Here is a 19223-nt window from a genome sequence, read left to right as displayed (position 1 = left end):
GATGAGACCATGTGCGTTTTTCTCTCGAAAGTTTTCGCCCGCTGAGCGAAATTATGATGTTGGAAATCGGGAGCTCTTGGCCATGAAGTGGGCATTTGAGGAGTGGCGTCATTGGCTTGAGGGTGCTAGACACCAGGTGGTGGTCTTGACTGACCACAAAAATCTAATTTATCTTGAGTCAGCCAGGCGTCTGAATCCTAGACAGGCGCGCTGGTCGTTGTTTTTCTCTCGATTTAACTTTGTGGTCTCATATCTGCCTGGGTCTAAGAATGTGAGGGCGGATGCCCTCTCTAGGAGTTTTGAGCCTGACTCGCCTGGTGATTCTGAACCTACTGGCATCCTGAAGGATGGGGTGATATTGTCAGCTGTCTCCCCAGACCTGCGGCGCTCTTTGCAGGAGTTTCAGGTGGATAGGCCTGATCGCTGTCCGCCTGGTAGACTGTTTGTCCCTGATGACTGGACCAGTAGAGTTATTTCGGAGGTTCACTCTTCCGCGTTGGCAGGTCATCCTGGAATTTTTGGCACCAGGGATCTGGTGTCTAGGTCCTTCTGGTGGCCTTCCTTGTCTCGAGATGTACGTATTTTTGTGCAGTCTTGTGATGTTTGTGCTCGGGCTAAGCCCTGCTGTTCCCGGGCCAGCGGGTTGTTGTTGCCCTTGCCTATTCCTAAGAGGCCTTGGACGCACATCTCTATGGACTTTATTTCTGACCTTCCTGTTTCTCGTAGGATGTCCGTCATCTGGGTGGTGTGTGACCGTTTTTCCAAGATGGTTCACTTGGTACCTTTGCCCAAATTGCCCTCCTCCTCTGAGCTGGTCCCTCTATTTTTTCAGAATGTTGTGCGTTTGCATGGTATTCCTGAGAATATAGTTTCTGACAGGGGTACTCAGTTTGTGTCTAGATTTTGGCGGGCGTTCTGTGCCAGGATGGGCATCGACTTGTCGTTTTCGTCTGCATTCCATCCTCAGACTAATGGCCAGACTGAGCGTACTAATCAGACCTTGGAGACTTACTTGAGGTGTTTTGTGTCCGCTGATCAGGACGATTGGCTTGATTTTTTGCCATTGGCAGAGTTTGCCCTTAACAATCGGGCCAGTTCTGCCACTTTGGTTTCTCCATTTTTTTGTAATTCAGGGTTTCACCCTCGCTTTTCGTCCGGTCAATTGGAATCTTCGGATTGTCCTGGAGTAGATGCTGTGGTTGATAGAATGCATCAGATTTGGGGACAGGTTGTGGACAATCTGAAGTTGTCCCAGGAGAAGACTCAACAGTTCACTAATCGTCATCGGCGTGTCGGTCCTCGTCTTTGTGTTGGGGACCTGGTTTGGTTGTCTTCTCGATTTGTTCCTATGAAGGTCTCGTCTCCTAAGTTTAAGCCTCGGTTTATCGGCCCTTATAGGATTCTGGAGGTTCTCAATCCTGTGTCCTTTCGTTTGGACCTCCCAGCATCTTTTACTATTCATAATGTTTTTCATCGGTCATTATTGCGGAGGTATGAGGTGCCGGTTGTTCCGTCTGCTGATCCTCCTGCTCCTGTGCTGGTTGAGGGTGAGTTGGAGTATGTGGTAGAAAAGATCTTGGACTCCCGTGTTTCCAGACGGAAACTTCAGTATCTGGTTAAGTGGAAAGGCTATGGTCAGGAGGATAATTCTTGGGTGACAGCATCTGATGTTCATGCTCCTGATTTGGTTCGTGCATTCCATAGTGCTCATCCAGATCGCCCTGGTGGTTCTGGTGAGGGTTCGGTGCCCCCTCCTTAAGGGGGGGGTACTGTTGTGAATTCTGTTTGTGGGCTCCCCCGGTGGTGTTTTATGGTATTGCCACTTATTTGCCTTCTTCTATCCTTGATCACCTGTTGACACCCATTAGGGGAGTTTCCTATTTAAGGCTGCTTGGCTGCTGGTCCGATGCCGGCCAACAATGTATCAGTAGCATTCTGTTGCATTCTCCTGCCTCAAGTTCCAGTTCAGCTAAGTTGAATTTTGTTCCTAGTTAATGTTATTTTTTGTCCAGCTATCTGCAATGTGACTCTCTGCAGCTGGAAGCTCTCGTGGACTGAAATTGCCACTCCAGTGGCATGAGTTGTCACTGGAGTTTTAAAGTAATTTCAGGATGGTGTTTTTGAGTAGTGTTTTGAAGTTGACCGTGAAGTAACTCTTTCCTGTACTTCTGCTATCTAGTAAGCGGACCTCACTGTGCTAAATCTGCTGTTCATCCTGCGTATGTCTTTTCCTCTTGACTCACCGTCAATATTTGTGGGGGCCTGCTATCTCCTTTTGGGGTTCATCTCTGGAGGTAAGGCAGGCCTGTATATTCCTCTGATAGGGGTAGTTAGATCTCCGGCTGGCGCGTGGTGTCTAGGGCATCGTAGGAAACACTCCCCGGCTACTTCCAGTGTTGTGTCAGGTTCAGGTCACGGTCACTTTAGTTTCCATCACCCGAGAGCTAGTCCGTTTGTTATTTTTGATTTCCCTGCCATTGGGAAAATCATAACAATTATATATATATATATATATATATATATATACATATATATATATATATATATATATATATATTTATATTTACACTCCACAACAATGAAATTGCAACACCAATAAGGAAAAGTAACTGAATACTGGAAATCTCAGGATCGATAGACACGTTAATGATATGTTAATATGCAAACTATGGAAAAATTTTAACATTTTCAAAACATCACAATTTGTTCAGTATTGAATATGACTGCCACACACGGAAATGCACACACTTTTTAAGCACGCTTTGGCATTCTATCAACAAGGTTGTTAATGAGTGTATGAGGAACATTTTGCCACACTGAATGTACTATGGCATGCAAATCATCAAGATACGCTGTTGGCAGCTGCTCTTGAAATTGCCTACCAATTAAATCCGACAAGAGCTTGATGGGAGACAATAGCATACCAAGGCATGAAAATCCATGTATTTCTGAGATCGATCATATTTAATGCTGAATAAATCATGGTGCTTTGAAAAATGTGCTTACATTTTGTAATAATCTGCATATCAATAACACGTCTATCGATCCTGTTATTTCCATAATGACACGACTTTTCCTTCTCGGCATCGCAATTTTAATGTTGAGGAGTCTATATATATATATATATATATATATATATATATATATATATATATATATATGTATATATATACTAGCTGTACTACCCGGCTTCGCCCGGGGTAATAACTGCTGTTAGCAAAATAGAATGTGTTAACAAAATTTATTCTGCACAAAAAAACACAAAACAAATAGATAGAAATGTAATTATTAAAAGGCAAAAACTAAGCTAATAGAAGCATTTTACAACATATATTTCAACACCAGAGATATTCCACACAGATTTAACTAAATTGGCCAAGTAATGTGAAGTAATCTTCTACTACTTAATCGAGAGCCTTTTGATAAACTACATTCTTACTTTTTCCTTCAGGTGCAAAGACAAACAGATTTTTGGCTGTTCCAACTCTTGAACAGGCCACATAAAGTTGACCATGAGAAATGCATGGAGATTGTAAATCTAAGCTAGCTGAAGAGCCCGGCGTTGCCTGGGCATAGTAAATATCTGTGGTTAGTTATAGCACCTCACTTCTCTTATTTTCCCATCACGCCTCTCATTTTCCCCATCACATTTTTCATTTTCCCCCTCACATCTCTCATTTTCTCCCTCACACCTCTCATTTTCCCCCTCACTCCTCTTATTTTCCCCCTCACTCCTCTCATTCCCCCCTAACACTTGTCATTTCGACCTCACATCTGTCATTTTCCGATCACTCCACTATTTTCCCTCACTCCTCTCATTTTGCACTCACACCTTTTCATTTTCACCTCACACCTCTCATTTTCACCTCAGTATATACATGTTTGTCATCTCCCTTATATATAGTATACACCTGTATGTCATCTCCTGTATATAGTATATACCTGCTGTGTGTCATCTCCCCTGTATATAGTATATACCTGTATGTCATCTCCTCCTATATATAGTATATACCTGTATGTAATCACCTCCTGTATATAGTATATACCTGTGTGTCATCTCACCTATATATAGTATATATCTGTGTGTCATCTCCTCCTGTATATAGTATATACCTGTATGTCATCTCCTCCTATACATAGCATATACCTGTATGTCATCTCCTCCTGTATATACTATATACCTGTAGGTAATCTGCTCCTGTATATAGTATATACCTGTGTGTCATCTCCTTCTGTATATAGTATATACCTGTGTGTCATCTCCTTCTGTATATAGTATATACCTGTATGTCATCTCCTGCTGTATGTAGTATGTACCTGTATGTCATCTCCTCTATATAGTATATACCTGTGTGTCATCTCTCCTGTATATAGTACATATCTGTGTGTCATCTCCTCCTGCATATAGTATATACCTGTGTCATCTCCCCTGTAAATAGTATATACCTGTGTGTCATCTCCTCCTGTATATAGTATATATCTGTATGTCATCTCCTCCTGTATTAGACCTCGTTCACACGTTATTTGGTCAGTATTTTTACCTCAGTATTTGTAAGCTAAATTGGCAGCCTGATAAATCCCCAGCCAACAGTAAGCCCACCCCCTGGCAGTATATATTAGCTCACACATACACATAATAGACTGGTCATGTGACTGACAGCTGCCGGATTCCTATATGGTACATTTGTTGCTCTTGTAGTTTGTCAGCTTATTAATCAGATTTTTATTTTTGAAGGATAATACCAGACTTGTGTGTGTTTTAGGGCGAGTTTGGTGTGTCAAGTTGTGTGTGTTGAGTTGCGTGTGGCGACATGCATGTAGCGACTTTTGTGAGATGAGTTTTGTGTGGTGACATGCGTGTAGCAACTTTTTGTGTGTCGAGTTGCATGTGACAGGTTAGTGTAGCAAGTTGTGTGCAGCAAGTTTTGCGCATGGCGAGTTTTGCGCGTGGCGAGTTTTATGTGTGGTGCCTTTTGAGTATGTGCAAGTTTTGTGTGAGGCAACTTTTGCATGTGTTGCAACTTTTGTGCATGTGGCAATTTTTCCGCGTGTGCAAGTTTTGCGTGTGGCGAGTTTTCCATGAGGTGAGTTTTGCACGTGTGGCGAGTTTTGCATGTGGAGAGTTTTGCACGTGGCGCGTTTTGAGCGGCGACTTTTGTGTTTCGACTTTTATGTGGCAAGGTTGGTGTATGTGTGGTGAAATGTGCGCTGAGGGTGGTATATGTGTTTGAGCACGTGGTAGTGTGTGGCACATTCGTGTGTGTGTTCATATCCCCGTGGTGGTGTGGTGATTATCCCATGTTGGGGCCCCACCTTAGCAACTGTACAGTATATACTCTTTGGCGCCATCGCTCTCATTCTTTAAGTCCCCCTTGTTCACATCTGGCAACTGTTAATTTGCCTCCAACACTTTTCCTTTCATTTTTCCCCATTATGTAGATAGGGGCAAAATTGTTTGGTGAATTTGAAAGCGCGGGGTTAAAATTTCACCTCACAACATAGCCTATGACGCTCTCAGGGTCCAGACGTGTGACTGTGCAAAATTTTGTGCCTGTAGCTGCGACGCCTCCAACACTTTTCCTTTCACTTTTTCCCCATTATGTAGATAGGGGCAAAATTGTTTGGTGAATTGGAAAGCGCGGGGTTAAAATTTCACCTCACAATATCGCCTATGACGCTCTCGGGGTCCAGACGTGTGACTGTGCAAAATTTTGTGGCTGTAGCTGCGACGGTTCAGATGCCAATCCCGGACATACACACATACATACACATATTCAGCTTTATATATTAGATATATATATATTGTGGTGTAGTGACCCCCGTGGCAGCTAGGGGGCGCTGTGTGTGCTCCTTGGGATATGCATGGAGGCATATCTGTTGTGATAATGGTGGTGAAACAGTGACTGGCAGTGTTGTGAATGGCCGATATGTGTCACAGAGGGAGTCTGCGTGGTAAGTCTGATGCAATGCTGTTGTTCTGGGACCTGTAGTCCCTCAAGAGTGTGTAATGCATAAAAACAATAAAATACAACCATAAAAATATTAGGGGTAGTGACCACCAGTGCAGCAGCAATGGTGGGTCACACACAGGAAACAACCTCAGTACACAAAGAAGTAAGGCAGCAGAAAGTAATTACATATGGAACATGTGTGGCAACTGGTATATAATAAATCCCTTTACATGAAGTATGATATATGCATGTACATATGACACATAAGACCATGCCCATAAGCAAAATCAATCAGCTAAAACAGCCTAGCAAAGATACTGACATGCTGCATAGATGTAACATATAAATGTAAATATAGTTACCAGGAGGAAGAACCCGGGGACCCACCACACCCGACGCGCGTTTCGCACTGAAATGCTTCGTCCAGGGGTGGTTGGATACTGGCCAGATGGGGGTTATATATTGGTCATGACCAATAGGAGCAAAGAGGAATTAAAATAAAAAATACAAACACCTGTGACCATGCATCGTAGTGGACGAACGTACCTTAAGCCCAGACGCCGTGCATACAGCCCTAAGGGTAAAGTGCCTATTTCGCAGCACAAGCGCACCGTAAAGCGATCCACGTGGTTACGTGTATGGCGCTTAAAACAGGAAGTTTGTTCGGCGTCTATCAAACGCTTACAGCGCAGGCGCGCATTGCTAAGTCAGGAAACACATCTGCTGCGCATGCGTGCAATAAGGGAGCAACAGTTGCTAACGCCAAGATACAACAACGCTGAAAAAAGAAGCCGGAAATATGCAGCCGCACTATAAAGCAGTAGAATACAGGCGCATATGCTAAGTCTGATGCAGGGACGCACAGCGCAGACATACAAGGTGACGTGACAATATAACAGAACCATTTATGAAAGGACAATAAAGATGAAGCTGATAAGACCCAATAAGATAAAGGGAACTGAGAGTGGATTACAGGCTGTGCATGTAACAAATACTGTGACATACACACACTGACTAGAAAAAATACATAAAGTGTAAAACAAAAGTATTAAAGTGATAGCACAGAAAGTACAAGTATACACCAGTGAAGAGACAAATGGACATGGTAAGTGCAAGATAGTGATGATCAAAAAGAAATATGGAATTATAACAATTAATATAAAATTACTACAGATAGTGAAGCTAGTGTGAAGATGGATGTGAGTATATCAAGGAGACACAACAACTGGTTAATAAGTGAAAAACGGTATGGAGAAAACTCCATAAGGAACCTGTTGAATATATAAATAAACACAAAAACATGAAGCAAAATACAGTATGATATACATAATAAAATAAAGTGACATAAGTGCATTCAAATAAATATGATTATTCCCAATAAGGGAACCACAAGCCAAGTGGTGTATAAATAACAGATAACACGATATATAACATAGCCATAAAAGATTATATATAAATAAGTACAGATAATAGCTATAATAATATTAAAACATCAAAGAATTAATAATAACAACAACAAGAAGTGAAGATAAATCTGAAGATAAGTGTAATGCCACAAAGCACATGTCCTCTTGAAGCAGCTGATAATGACATCCTCTTGAAATATCATGATGGAATATAACCAAAGATACTAACCCCTAAAAAATACAATCAATTGTGAATAAAACACATACAAACAAACATATAATTTTTATTAAAATAAAGCCAGACTAAAAACATACAGAAGACAGCAATGAAAGGTCATAGAAACAATAGCTGGAACAGAACGGTCATATAGGCAAAAAGGGAACAAAACTGTTGTGATCGTTCAGCCCATGTGGGAAGATGGTATTCAATCTGTATATCCACCTTGTTTCCCTTTGAGCCAGAAGTCTCTTCCAATTCCCTCCACGGGGGCCAATAAACACTCTATCAATACCCTTGACCCTCAACCCCGTAGGGTCACAGTTGTGAAAAACCTTAAAGTGGCGCGGTATTGGTTTGAGTTTGGTGATGTCATCTTCAGTGGTTGCATTTTCAATATCCAGGATATGCTCACGCACCCTGCGGCGAAGTTCACGCGACGTCATACCCACATAAATGAGGCCGCAGGGGCAAGTGGCATGGTATACAACTGCCTTGGTAGTGCATGTAATTGTGTGGGTGATTTTAAAAATTTTATCCCCAGCAGAATTAGGGAACTCAGTACAGTCACAGATATTTTTACAAGCAACACACTTCCCACATCGAGTGCAGCCCCATTTTGGGCCTCTGGAATCAAAAATGTATAATGTAAAATACATTTTTGATTCCAGAGGCCCAAGATGACATCACCAAACTCAAACCAATACCGCGCCACTTTAAGGTTTTTCACAACTGTGACCCTACGGGGTTGAGGGTCAAGGGTATTGATAGAGTGTTTATTGGCCCCCGTGGAGGGAATTGGAAGAGACTTCTGGCTCAAAGGGAAACAAGGTGGATATACAGATTGAATACCATCTTCCCACATGGGCTGAACGATCACAACAGTTTTGTTCCCTTTTTGCCTATATGACCGTTCTGTTCCAGCTATTGTTTCTATGACCTTTCATTGCTGTCTTCTGTATGTTTTTAGTCTGGCTTTATTTTAATAAAAATTATATGTTTGTTTGTATGTGTTTTATTCACAATTGATTGTATTTTTTAGGGGTTAGTATCTTTGGTTATATTCCATCATGATATTTCAAGAGGATGTCATTATCAGCTGCTTCAAGAGGACATGTGCTTTGTGGCATTACACTTATCTTCAGATTTATCTTCACTTCTTGTTGTTGTTATTATTAATTCTTTGATGTTTTAATATTATTATAGCTATTATCTGTACTTATTTATATATAATCTTTTATGGCTATGTTATATATCGTGTTATCTGTTATTTATACACCACTTGGCTTGTGGTTCCCTTATTGGGAATAATCATATTTATTTGAATGCACTTATGTCACTTTATTTTATTATGTATATCATACTGTATTTTGCTTCATGTTTTTGTGTTTATTTATATATTCAACAGGTTCCTTATGGAGTTTTCTCCATACCGTTTTTCACTTATTAACCAGTTGTTGTGTCTCTTTGATATACTCACATCCATCTTCACACTAGCTTCACTATCTGTAGTAATTTTATATTAATTGTTATAATTCCATATTTCTTTTTGATCATCACTATCTTGCACTTACCATGTCCATTTGTCTCTTCACTGGTGTATACTTGTACTTTCTGTGCTATCACTTTAATACTTTTGTTTTACACTTTATGTATTTTTTCTAGTCAGTGTGTGTATGTCACAGTATTTGTTACATGCACAGCCTGTAATCCACTCTCAGTTCCCTTTATCTTATTGGGTCTTATCAGCTTCATCTTTATTGTCCTTTCATAAATGGTTCTGTTATATTGTCACGTCACCTTGTATGTCTGCGCTGTGCGTCCCTGCATCAGACTTAGCATATGCGCCTGTATTCTACTGCTTTATAGTGCGGCTGCATATTTCCGGCTTCTTTTTACAGCGTTGTTGTATCTTGGCGTTAGCAACTGTTGCTCCCTTATTGCACGCATGCGCAGCAGATGTGTTTCCTGACCTAGCAATGCGCACCTGCGCTGTAAGCGTTTGATAGACGCCGAACAAACTTCCTGTTTTAAGCGCCATACACGTAACCACGTGGATCGCTTTACGGTGCGCTTGTGCTGCGAAATAGGCACTTTACCCTTAGGGCTGTATGCACAGCGTCTGGGCTTAAGGTACATTGGTCACAGGTGTTTGTATTTTTTATTTTAATTCCTCTTTGCTCCTATTGGTCATGACCAATATATAACCCCCATCTGGCCAGTACCCAACCACCCCTGGACGAAGCATTTCGGTGCGAAACGCGCGTCGGGTGTGGTGGGTCCCCGGGTTCTTCCTCCTGGTAACTATATTTACATTTATATGTTACATCTATGCAGCATGTCAGTATCTTTGCTAGGCTGTTTTAGCTGATTGATTTTGCTTATGGGCATGGTCTTATGTGTCATATGTACATGCATATATCATACTTCATGTAAAGGGATTTATTATATACCAGTTGCCACACATGTTCCATATGTAATTACTTTCTGCTGCCTTACTTCTTTGTGTACTGAGGTTGTTTCCTGTGTGTGACCCACCATTGCTGCTGCACTGGTGGTCACTACCCCTAATATTTTTATGGTTGTATTTTATTGTTTTTATGCATCAATAAAGTTTATATTTTTCTCTATGATTTGGCCTTAATGTGAGGGTGATTGTTTCGGTATGCTATCATGGTTGTACCTTCATGGCCCTATTAGGGATATTATTTTGGTGTTTCTTTTATCTATGGTATAGTTGTAAGGGAGATTTACTAGGCTAGTTGTGTGAGATGGGCGGGACAAACTAGCCACACAAACACACTCCCATCTAGGGGAGTGGTTGGTAGCATATAATGTGACTGAGGTTTAGTCACATGGGCTCTGAGTGGGGATCTGAATGGTCTGTGCTGGAAGGTCCTGGAGAGAGCCCCATGTGTTGGGAGTGTCGGCTCCCTGGACAGCACATGGCGGGGGGCTCTGGACCTCGCACAGACCAGACTGTGGAACGGATGGAGATTCGTGTTGTACTGACCGGGGTCAGAGTGAGAATGTCTGAAGGATGCCTCTGGTGAAGAGAGGTATCCGAGAACCTGTGCGGCAATGGCAGGTAACGAATGGAGATTCGTGTTGTACTGACCGGGGTCAGAGAAAAGGAAAGACTGAGTGTGAACGTCTGAAGGATGCCTCTGGTGGAGAGAGGTATCCGAGAACCTGTGCGGCACCAACAGGTAACGGATGGAGATCTGTGTGATATGCTAACCGGGGTTAGAAGAGAGAGACATTGTGTCTGGGGCACCTCTGAGGCCAAGAGGTGTCCAGGAACCCGGGAAGGTTGCCAACGGGTAACGGTCTGAAAACCGTGTGTAATGCTGACCGGGGTCAGAGACGAACTGTGAAAACCGTGCCCGAGGGTGTTAATCCCGTGCCAAGCGAGAGTCCCCCAAGACACGTAGTAGGCGCTATGCTACAATATATATATATATATATATATATATATATATATATGTATGTATGTATACAGTATATAACTAGGCACAAACTTCCAATATGTATGTACTGTACTGAGTCACTGTTTCTCAAAGTGTGTGACTGAGACACAGATTCCTGCTTGCCAGGCATTAAAGGATTATTCTCATGTTCTTCAACAGGTACATTTGCAAAGTGCTTGTACAAACAGCCAGTTTCCAATTGTTATGGAAGATACTTGATGTTCTGAACAACATAGGGATTCTTAACTTTATTTTTTACCAATCTTTGTCTAGGTTACTGGTCATCATCAGCGGTGAGCAAACATATGCTGGAACTAATAGCATGCTCCAGTGATCCAGCCAGCTTCAGAGCAGAGCTTACAAGCTCTTTCCTATAGCAGTTGTAAGCACTGACCTGAAGCTAGTTGGATCACTAAAGCATGATATTAGCTCCTGATGTGGCCAGCTTTATTATAACTGCACTCATCCCATTCGGCAGAGAAAAACCTGCTTCCTTTTGCAACATCAGAGAGCGCATAGCTTGGGCTAAGGGTACAACAATGGCGCTGATTGGAGCTCTCAATCAAACAGGATCTGCTGTGTGGTAATGTGACTTTAATGCGACATTGGGTAGTATAGTCTAAATGTTCTGTGTGTGGTGTGTGTGTGAGAAGAGGTGGTGATAGACTTTTTAGGCAATTTGCGCATTATTAAATTTGTATTTATTACATTTTATGGTCCATATTATGGTTAACATGCCCAGTTCCTGCCTATCCCATCTACTGAACTAAACTAGTAGCACTGCATGCTCCAATGTTGTTCTGGGTCTTGCAGTCATGATACAAATCGTACATTAAGGCCATGTGAATGCACCCTTCTAGAGATGATAGAGGTGATGTTGGAATGGTCTTTCAGGACCATGATTAGTGAACGATATGGGCCCAATACATTCTCTATAGCTACCCGGATAGGAAGAAAGATGTCAATCAAGGAAAGCCAGGTGGTAAGAAGCTGAGACCCGCCACCAAGTCTATAGTCACAATTATCCTGTCCCCGTTTACCTGGAGAACAAATGGATCAGGAGTTAAAATTCAACTGGTTAAACCCATAACTTCTTCCAACATGTGCTGGGTGTGGGCACAAGAGGTACCCACAAGCCCATTACATGATTGGCTGACTAGAATCTTCTGTTTATGGGGGCCTCAGAAGTCTGGCTTCAATATCTCCTAAATGAAGAAGGCATATTTTCTCCAGAAATTTCTGACTGCCTATCGTAATGTGATTGCTGCCAATACAACCCTATTCAGATCAATGGAGATGATATTCAATCACAGATCTTTTTGCAACCAACCATGCGAATTTACCCTTAGGGTGGTTTCAGACAAAACGTATTTTGCAAAAATAGTACCCTATTTGTAGTTTTCTTTTCCTGGTCTTTTTAAGAATTCTTTTGTGGCAAAACAGATGTTAGCTATGAGTCAATATGAGATGGTGGTGACTTTTTTTGTATAGGTTGGTGAATCCCTGGAGTATCTCCTCAAAGGCAGCATGATCTTAGAGATGTTAAGTCAAAATCACCTTTATAAATACTTCTATTGAGGTATACAAAGCCTTTACCATCGCTCCGCAAGATTCATCTGAAGGCATAGGGACTTTGTTCCCAAAGGCTCTGGACTAAGGAGTTGTAAGGTCTGTAAGCTCTGCCTCTAACGCTTCATGTCAATGTGCAGAAGCTCTACATACCTAACCTATTTTTGTCACACTACATTACTTACACCTAAGCTTCAGAAAAACACTTAAAGGGGTTGCCTGATATAGGATTTTTTCGTTTGAGGCATGGATGCTCTTAAAATTGAAAAAGAGAGCATACTCACCTTCCAGTACCCCGTCCCAGGCTGCTCAGGAGATATAGACCAGCTCTGAAAGTTTTGCCTACGCTGTCCAGAAGTCACAATACTAGTGATGAGCAAATATACTCGTTACTCGAGATTTCCTGAGCACACTCGGGTGACCTCCGAGTATTTTTTAGTGCTCGGAGATTTAGTTTTCATCGCCTCAACTGAATGATTTACATCTGTTAGACAGCATAAGTACATGTGAGGGTTGCCTGGTTGCTAGGGAATCCCCACATGTAATCAAGCTGGCTAACAGATGTAAATCATTCTGCTGCCGTGAGGAAAACTAAATCTCCGAGCACTAAAGAATACTCTGAGGACACCCGAGCGTGCTCAGGAAATCTCGAGTAACGAGTATATTTGCTCATCACTACACAGGACCTCTGAAGCTTTTGACTGGTTGGAGTGGTCAGATGATAGAACAACATTAACTGATGTTTCTCATATGACGCATTCTTCTAGTCATCTAAATATTGTAGCAAATCAAAGGCTGCAGGTGTCCTGTGACTTCCAAACGCAGCAGGCAATGATCGTTGGAGTGGGCCTGAACTGTTCTGTGGAGGTCGCTGGCGGTTACGTATGCCTTGTTTTTTTAATTTTAAGAGCATCTGTGATTTAAAAAAAAATCTGTATCATGCAATCCCTTAACAAACATATAAAGTAATAAAGAATGTTAAGAGCTCATATGTTAATTAAAACAAACTACTATTAAAAAAAATAATACTTACTGTAGGGAACACATTCATACTGTACTTCAAGATATTTGTAAGTCCCTGGGCAGGGATCAGGAAATACATCAGGTCCAGCCACTACGGCACATTGAGTCCTATTATTGCATCTGAAATAGAAAGTATGGTTTGAAGTTCTTTATTTATCATCTTAATAAAATTTCACATTTAAGAAAATCAAATAATCTAAAATCTGAACTCTACAGAATAAATTTTTCAGTTTTTCTCCAAATTTTTCAAATAATGCAGGTTTTAGAGTCATCCCCAACATAAGTACGTGGCTTTAAACCAAACCAGGATAAAAAACAGAATAAGAACTGCAAAAATAGAGAAATGAAACAATCTCCAAAACTCAGTCAAAGCCAAGTCAGAGGTACAGAAAGAGCTCATTAAGATATCAGCCTCAACGTGGTGCACCCTGGGTAACGCTAAAGGACTAACAATCTTGATGACCAAACAATCAAACTACATCTAGATCTCCTGGTCAATATATTTCATATCATATTTGATAAGATGTCAGCTTTTCAGGTACGAGTTCTTTCAGTGTTTTTCACGAATTGAACTTCTACCTGTTGTAATTACTTAGTGTTGATCGAATATGCTGGGATAAGGTGTTATCCGAGCATGCTCGGGTGCTAACCGAGTGACTTCGGCGTGCTTGAATAATATGTTTGACTCATCACGGCTGCATGTTTCGTGTCTGTTTGACAGCCGCAACACGTGCAGGGATTGCCTGTCTGTTAGACAAATCCCTGCATGTGTAGTGGCAGTCGAACAGCAGCGAGACATGCAACCGTGGGGACTCAAACTTATTATTCAAGCATTACAAAAATACTCTCTTAGCGCCCGAGCATGCTCGGATAACACCTTTTTTTATTGTTTTTTTTTTTTAATTACTGGGTTAGTGATCTACTCCTACTAACCCCAGGGCTTGATGCCAGCTTTGATTTTAGATAAATCACAGCTGACATCAACCCCAACTACCATTACTACCGATTGACAATGCATCAGCACAATCAGGAAGAGTGAGGTAAAGCGCTAGAATTGGCACATCTAATGGGATGCGCCACTTCTGGGGTGACTGCAGACTGGTATTTGTAGGCTGGGAAGCCCAATAACCAGGGACCTTCTCAGCCAGATAATATCAGCTCTCACCTGTCTGCACTGAGATCTTATCTCCCAAGATCTTGGTGCCGAGATCTCCATTTGCGCATGCACCGCCCCCGGCAGCCATTTTCCCAGAGTCCACCGCATAAGAAAACATTGAACTGCGGGGGCTCTGGCCTATCACAAAATGTCGGCAGAGCCCCCGCAGCATCACGGACACCCGCAGTATCACCGGACACCTGCAGCAGCAGCGGACATCCGCGGCAGTACAAGACATCCGCTGCACCAAACACCTGCATTGGCGTGCCACACATCCAAACACTCCCTCATCCCAGCCTGCAGCAACGCTCCACTCTTTCCTCCTCCAGCCGCGACCCTGAGACCCTGCTCCACCGTGGCCGGTAAGGTATATCCGCATTATAAGACGCACCCCCATTCTCCCCCCAAATTTGGGGGGAAATAGTGCGTCTTATAATCCAAAAAATACGGTACACACATAGAATACATACATATATATATATATATATATATATATATATATATATATATATATATACATATATATGACAGTGACACACACATATATATGTATACAGTATATACTAGATAGATAGATAGATAGATAGATAGATAGATAGATGATAGATAGATAGATAGATAGATAGATAGATAGATAGATAGATAGATAGATAGAAGAAAAGTCGGTAATTCGTCTGCTGGCTTCTGTAAAATCACAGCTGGAGCGACAGGATAGAAGAGATGGATTACATACAGTAAATACATATAGAATAGGTAGATATATAGATGTGAATGACAAATGCAATTAGCGCAGTGTGTGTGCAAATTACTGTACATGTATTTAATTAATAAAAGATTAATTTTCGTGAAACAAATAGCGTGGGTTCCCGTGAAATTTTTGTACCCAGCAGAGGGAAAGCTGACGGCTGGGGGCACATGTTTATAGCCTAGAAAGGGGGTAATACCCATGGAGCTTCCTAGGCTATTAATATCAGCTCACAACTGTATACTTAACGTTTACTGGCTATTAAAATGGGGGACCTAAAAAAAAATGACGTAGGGTCCCCCTATAATTAATAACCAGCAAAGGCTATGCAAACATCTGCAGCTAATATTAATGGCCTATTAAGGGGCCACAGATACTGGCACCCCAAGGATAAAAACATCAGCTCCCAGCTACTCCAGCTCTTCCCTCTGCCCTGTAGTGGTGGCAAGTGGGGTGATAATTGGGGGGGGTCGATGTCACCTTTGCATTGTCAGGTGACATCAAGCCCTAAGGTTAGTAATGGAGAGACATCAATAAGACGCCCCCATTACTAACCTTATAGTCACTCGCCCGTATTCTACGGTAGAGTGATGCTGGCCTAATACAAATGAAAGTCCCATAGAGGGACAAAGGAAAAAAAAGGTAAAGGAAAAAAATTACAAAAATATTTTTTTTAAATCACAAAATAAATGAAAAAAAATATTATACCAATAAATGGGTATATTAATATAAAAAACAAAAATAAACAAAGAAGTACACATATTTGGTATCGCCACCTTCAGAACGACCTGATCTATAAAATTGTCACACTAGTTAACACCTCCAGTGAACACCATAAATGTTTTTCCATCATACTGCTCAACAAAAAATGGAATAAAATGTGATACAAAAGTTGAATGGAAAAAAATGGTATAGCTGAAAAAGTCATCTTGTCCCACAAAAATACAAGTCACTATACAGCTCCATCAGCGAAGAAATAAAAAGGTATAGCTCTCAGTATATATCAAACCAAAACAATTCTTTTTTTTATAAAAGTTTTTGCTGTCTAAAAGTGGCAAAACATAAAAAAAATAAATGTGGTATTGCTGTAATCTTACTGACCTGAAGAATAAAGCTGTCTTATCACTTTTACCACACGAGGAAAGGCATAAAGCAAAAACCCCCAAAACAATTCCTGAATTGCTAGTATTTGTTCATTCTGCCTCCCAAAAATCAGAATAGAAAGCAAATAAAAAAAATGTTATGTGTCCAAAAATGGTGCTGTCGGCAGACAAATAGAAAAATTATAGCTCTCAAAATATGGTGATGAAAAAACTTGTTTGGTATCGTTGTAATCGCACTGACCCGAAAAATAAAGCCACCTTATCACTTAATCACTTATACTACATGAGGAACAGCGTAAAAATAAATAAAACCAATGCTTGACTTACTATTAATTTGTTCATTCTGTCTCCCAAAGATCACACTAATGCTCAGTTTACATTTAGCCTGCGCTCTCTGCGCTGGGTGCTTACATTGGGGTTTCCGTGTAAATTTCCTCTCAGATCATAAACGTGCATAAAAACACAGTCCGCCACAGTCTTGTGCACCTTTAAACAGAAGGACACCACTGAACAGAGACCAAATGGAGACCAGAATATCTCTGTTGCCTATTTATAGTGAATGAATCCCTCAGGGGTTTCATATAAATCATGTCATTTGGAGATTTAGATGTAAACCCCGATGTACAGGTGCATCTCACAAAATTAGAATATCATCAAAAAGTTAATTAATTAATTTCAGTTCTACAATACAAAAAGTGAAAGTCATATATTAGATAGAGTCATTACAAATACAAGGTGGGCCATTTATATGGATACACCTAAATAAAATGGGAATGGTTGGTGATATCAACTTCCTGTTTGTGGCACATTAGTATATGGGAGGGGGAAAACTTTTCAAGATGGGTGGTGACCATGGCTGCCATTTTGAAGTCAGCCATTTTGGATCCAACTTTAGTTTTTCCAATGGGAAGAGGGTCATGTGACACATCAAGCTTATAGAGACATTCACAAGAAAAATAATGATGTGCTTGGTTTTAATGTAACTTTATTCTTTCATGAGTTATTTACAAGTTTATGACCACTTATAAAATGTATTCAAAGTGCTGCCCATTGTGTTGGATTGTCAATGCTACCCTCTTCTCCCACTCTTGACATACTGATAGCAACACCGCAGAAGAAATGTTGGCACAGGCTTCCAGTATCCGTTGTTTCGGATGCTGCACATCTCGTATCTTCACAGCATAGACAATTGCCTTCAGATGACCCCAAAGATAAAAGTCTAATGAGGTCAGATAGTGAGACCTTGGTGGCCATTCAACTGGCCTACGACGATCAATCCACTTTCCAGGAAACTGTTCATGTAGGAATGCTCGGACTTGACACCCATAATGTCGTGGTGCACCATCATGGGTGTCAAGTCATTATCTCAGTACATTAGAAAACTTTATAACACTACCTTGAAAAAATGATTTTAAAACTTTCAAAATGTTCGCTTTTGATGATATTCTAACTTTTTGATGATATTCTATCTTTTTGATGATATTCTAATTTTGTGAGATGCACCAGTAAGTGCTCAGCGTAGAGTGTAGCATAAACGTGATCCAAAATGTTATGTAAAATGGTAAAATGTTCCCAACAAAAGCTTCAACTCAATCCACAAAAAAAGTAAGTCCCCACTCAGGTCTGTCATCTGTCAATGGAAATATAGGGGGCTTCCATGTTACTGGTAGCACAAAGGCTCTGGAACAGCAGTATGGCTCTTTGCCCCCTAAAGAAATCCAGCAACTTCTGAGCTCTCCTATCCAAATGCCCTCTCCCTTCTGAGCCCCACTGTATGTTTAAACCACATTTAGCATTCACATGTTCTGTAGCAATGAAAGCCCGCTTAATTTACAGGGTCTATGTCTCCAGAAACACGAGCTGGACACAATGTATTGGCATGAGTATGTATGGGCACCAATGTCAGATTTGCAATTTTCACTCAGGAACATCCACCTCTGCTTGTTTTTGGAAAAAAACATGAAGCTAAAGTCATCACTACACCTGCAAATAAATTTCAAGAGGCTTATAATTTCCCAAACAGGGTGACTTAAGGGGGGATTCTGCTCTTCTGGCACTTCTCTTCTGTAAATGAAGTCTGCAAACTATTCTATGATAATTTGTTCTCAGAGAGCCTAATAACACTGCTTCCCTCCTGTGTCTCGCTGTGTGGCTAAACATTACTGTATAGCCACATATGAGGTATTTCCATGTTCAGCAGAAATTCTGTGACAAATATTAGTGCCAATTTTTATCTATTTCCTCATGTTAAAAATGTAAAATCTGGGGCTAAAACAACATTTTTGTCTTAAAAATGTAATTATTTTCCTTCACTGCCCAATTATATCAAACTAGATTGTGGCCCGTTTCTAATGCATCGGGTATTCTAGAATATGCATCATGTCCCCATAGTATATGGACAATGATGATTCCAGAATTCACGGCAGACTGTGCCCGTCGCTGATTGGTCGAGGCAACCTTTATGACATCATCGTCGCCATGGCAACCATTATGACATCTACGTCGATACTGTGCCCGTCGCTGATTGGTCGAGGCCTGGCGGCAGACTGTTGTGAATTTGGTTTCTGGGCTCCCCCGGTGGTC

The 19223-nt window shown here is 41.1% G+C and overlaps 1 protein-coding gene across 21 annotated transcripts in view; it reads right to left on the bottom strand.

The window, feature by feature from the left end:
- ADGRL3 (adhesion G protein-coupled receptor L3) overlaps window positions 1–19223 on the bottom strand; it is a 1249649-nt gene that overhangs the window by 834095 nt on the left and 396331 nt on the right. For all 21 annotated transcript variants that reach the window (XR_013217764.1, XM_077272336.1, XM_077272380.1 and 18 more), the window contains one exon: window positions 13647–13756. Coding sequence is in view for 20 of the 21 variants with exons in the window: in XM_077272336.1 (XP_077128451.1) it covers window positions 13647–13756 (110 nt within the window). In the remaining variant the exon portion in view is untranslated. The remainder of the gene's footprint in view (window positions 1–13646; window positions 13757–19223) is intronic.

The sequence above is a fragment of the Ranitomeya variabilis genome, chromosome 1 (assembly GCF_051348905.1).
Source record: "Ranitomeya variabilis isolate aRanVar5 chromosome 1, aRanVar5.hap1, whole genome shotgun sequence".
NCBI classification, from domain to species: Eukaryota; Metazoa; Chordata; class Amphibia; order Anura; family Dendrobatidae; genus Ranitomeya; species Ranitomeya variabilis.
Note: the sequence above shows the minus strand (reverse complement) of the source record. Positions and strands in the feature narration are given on the sequence as shown.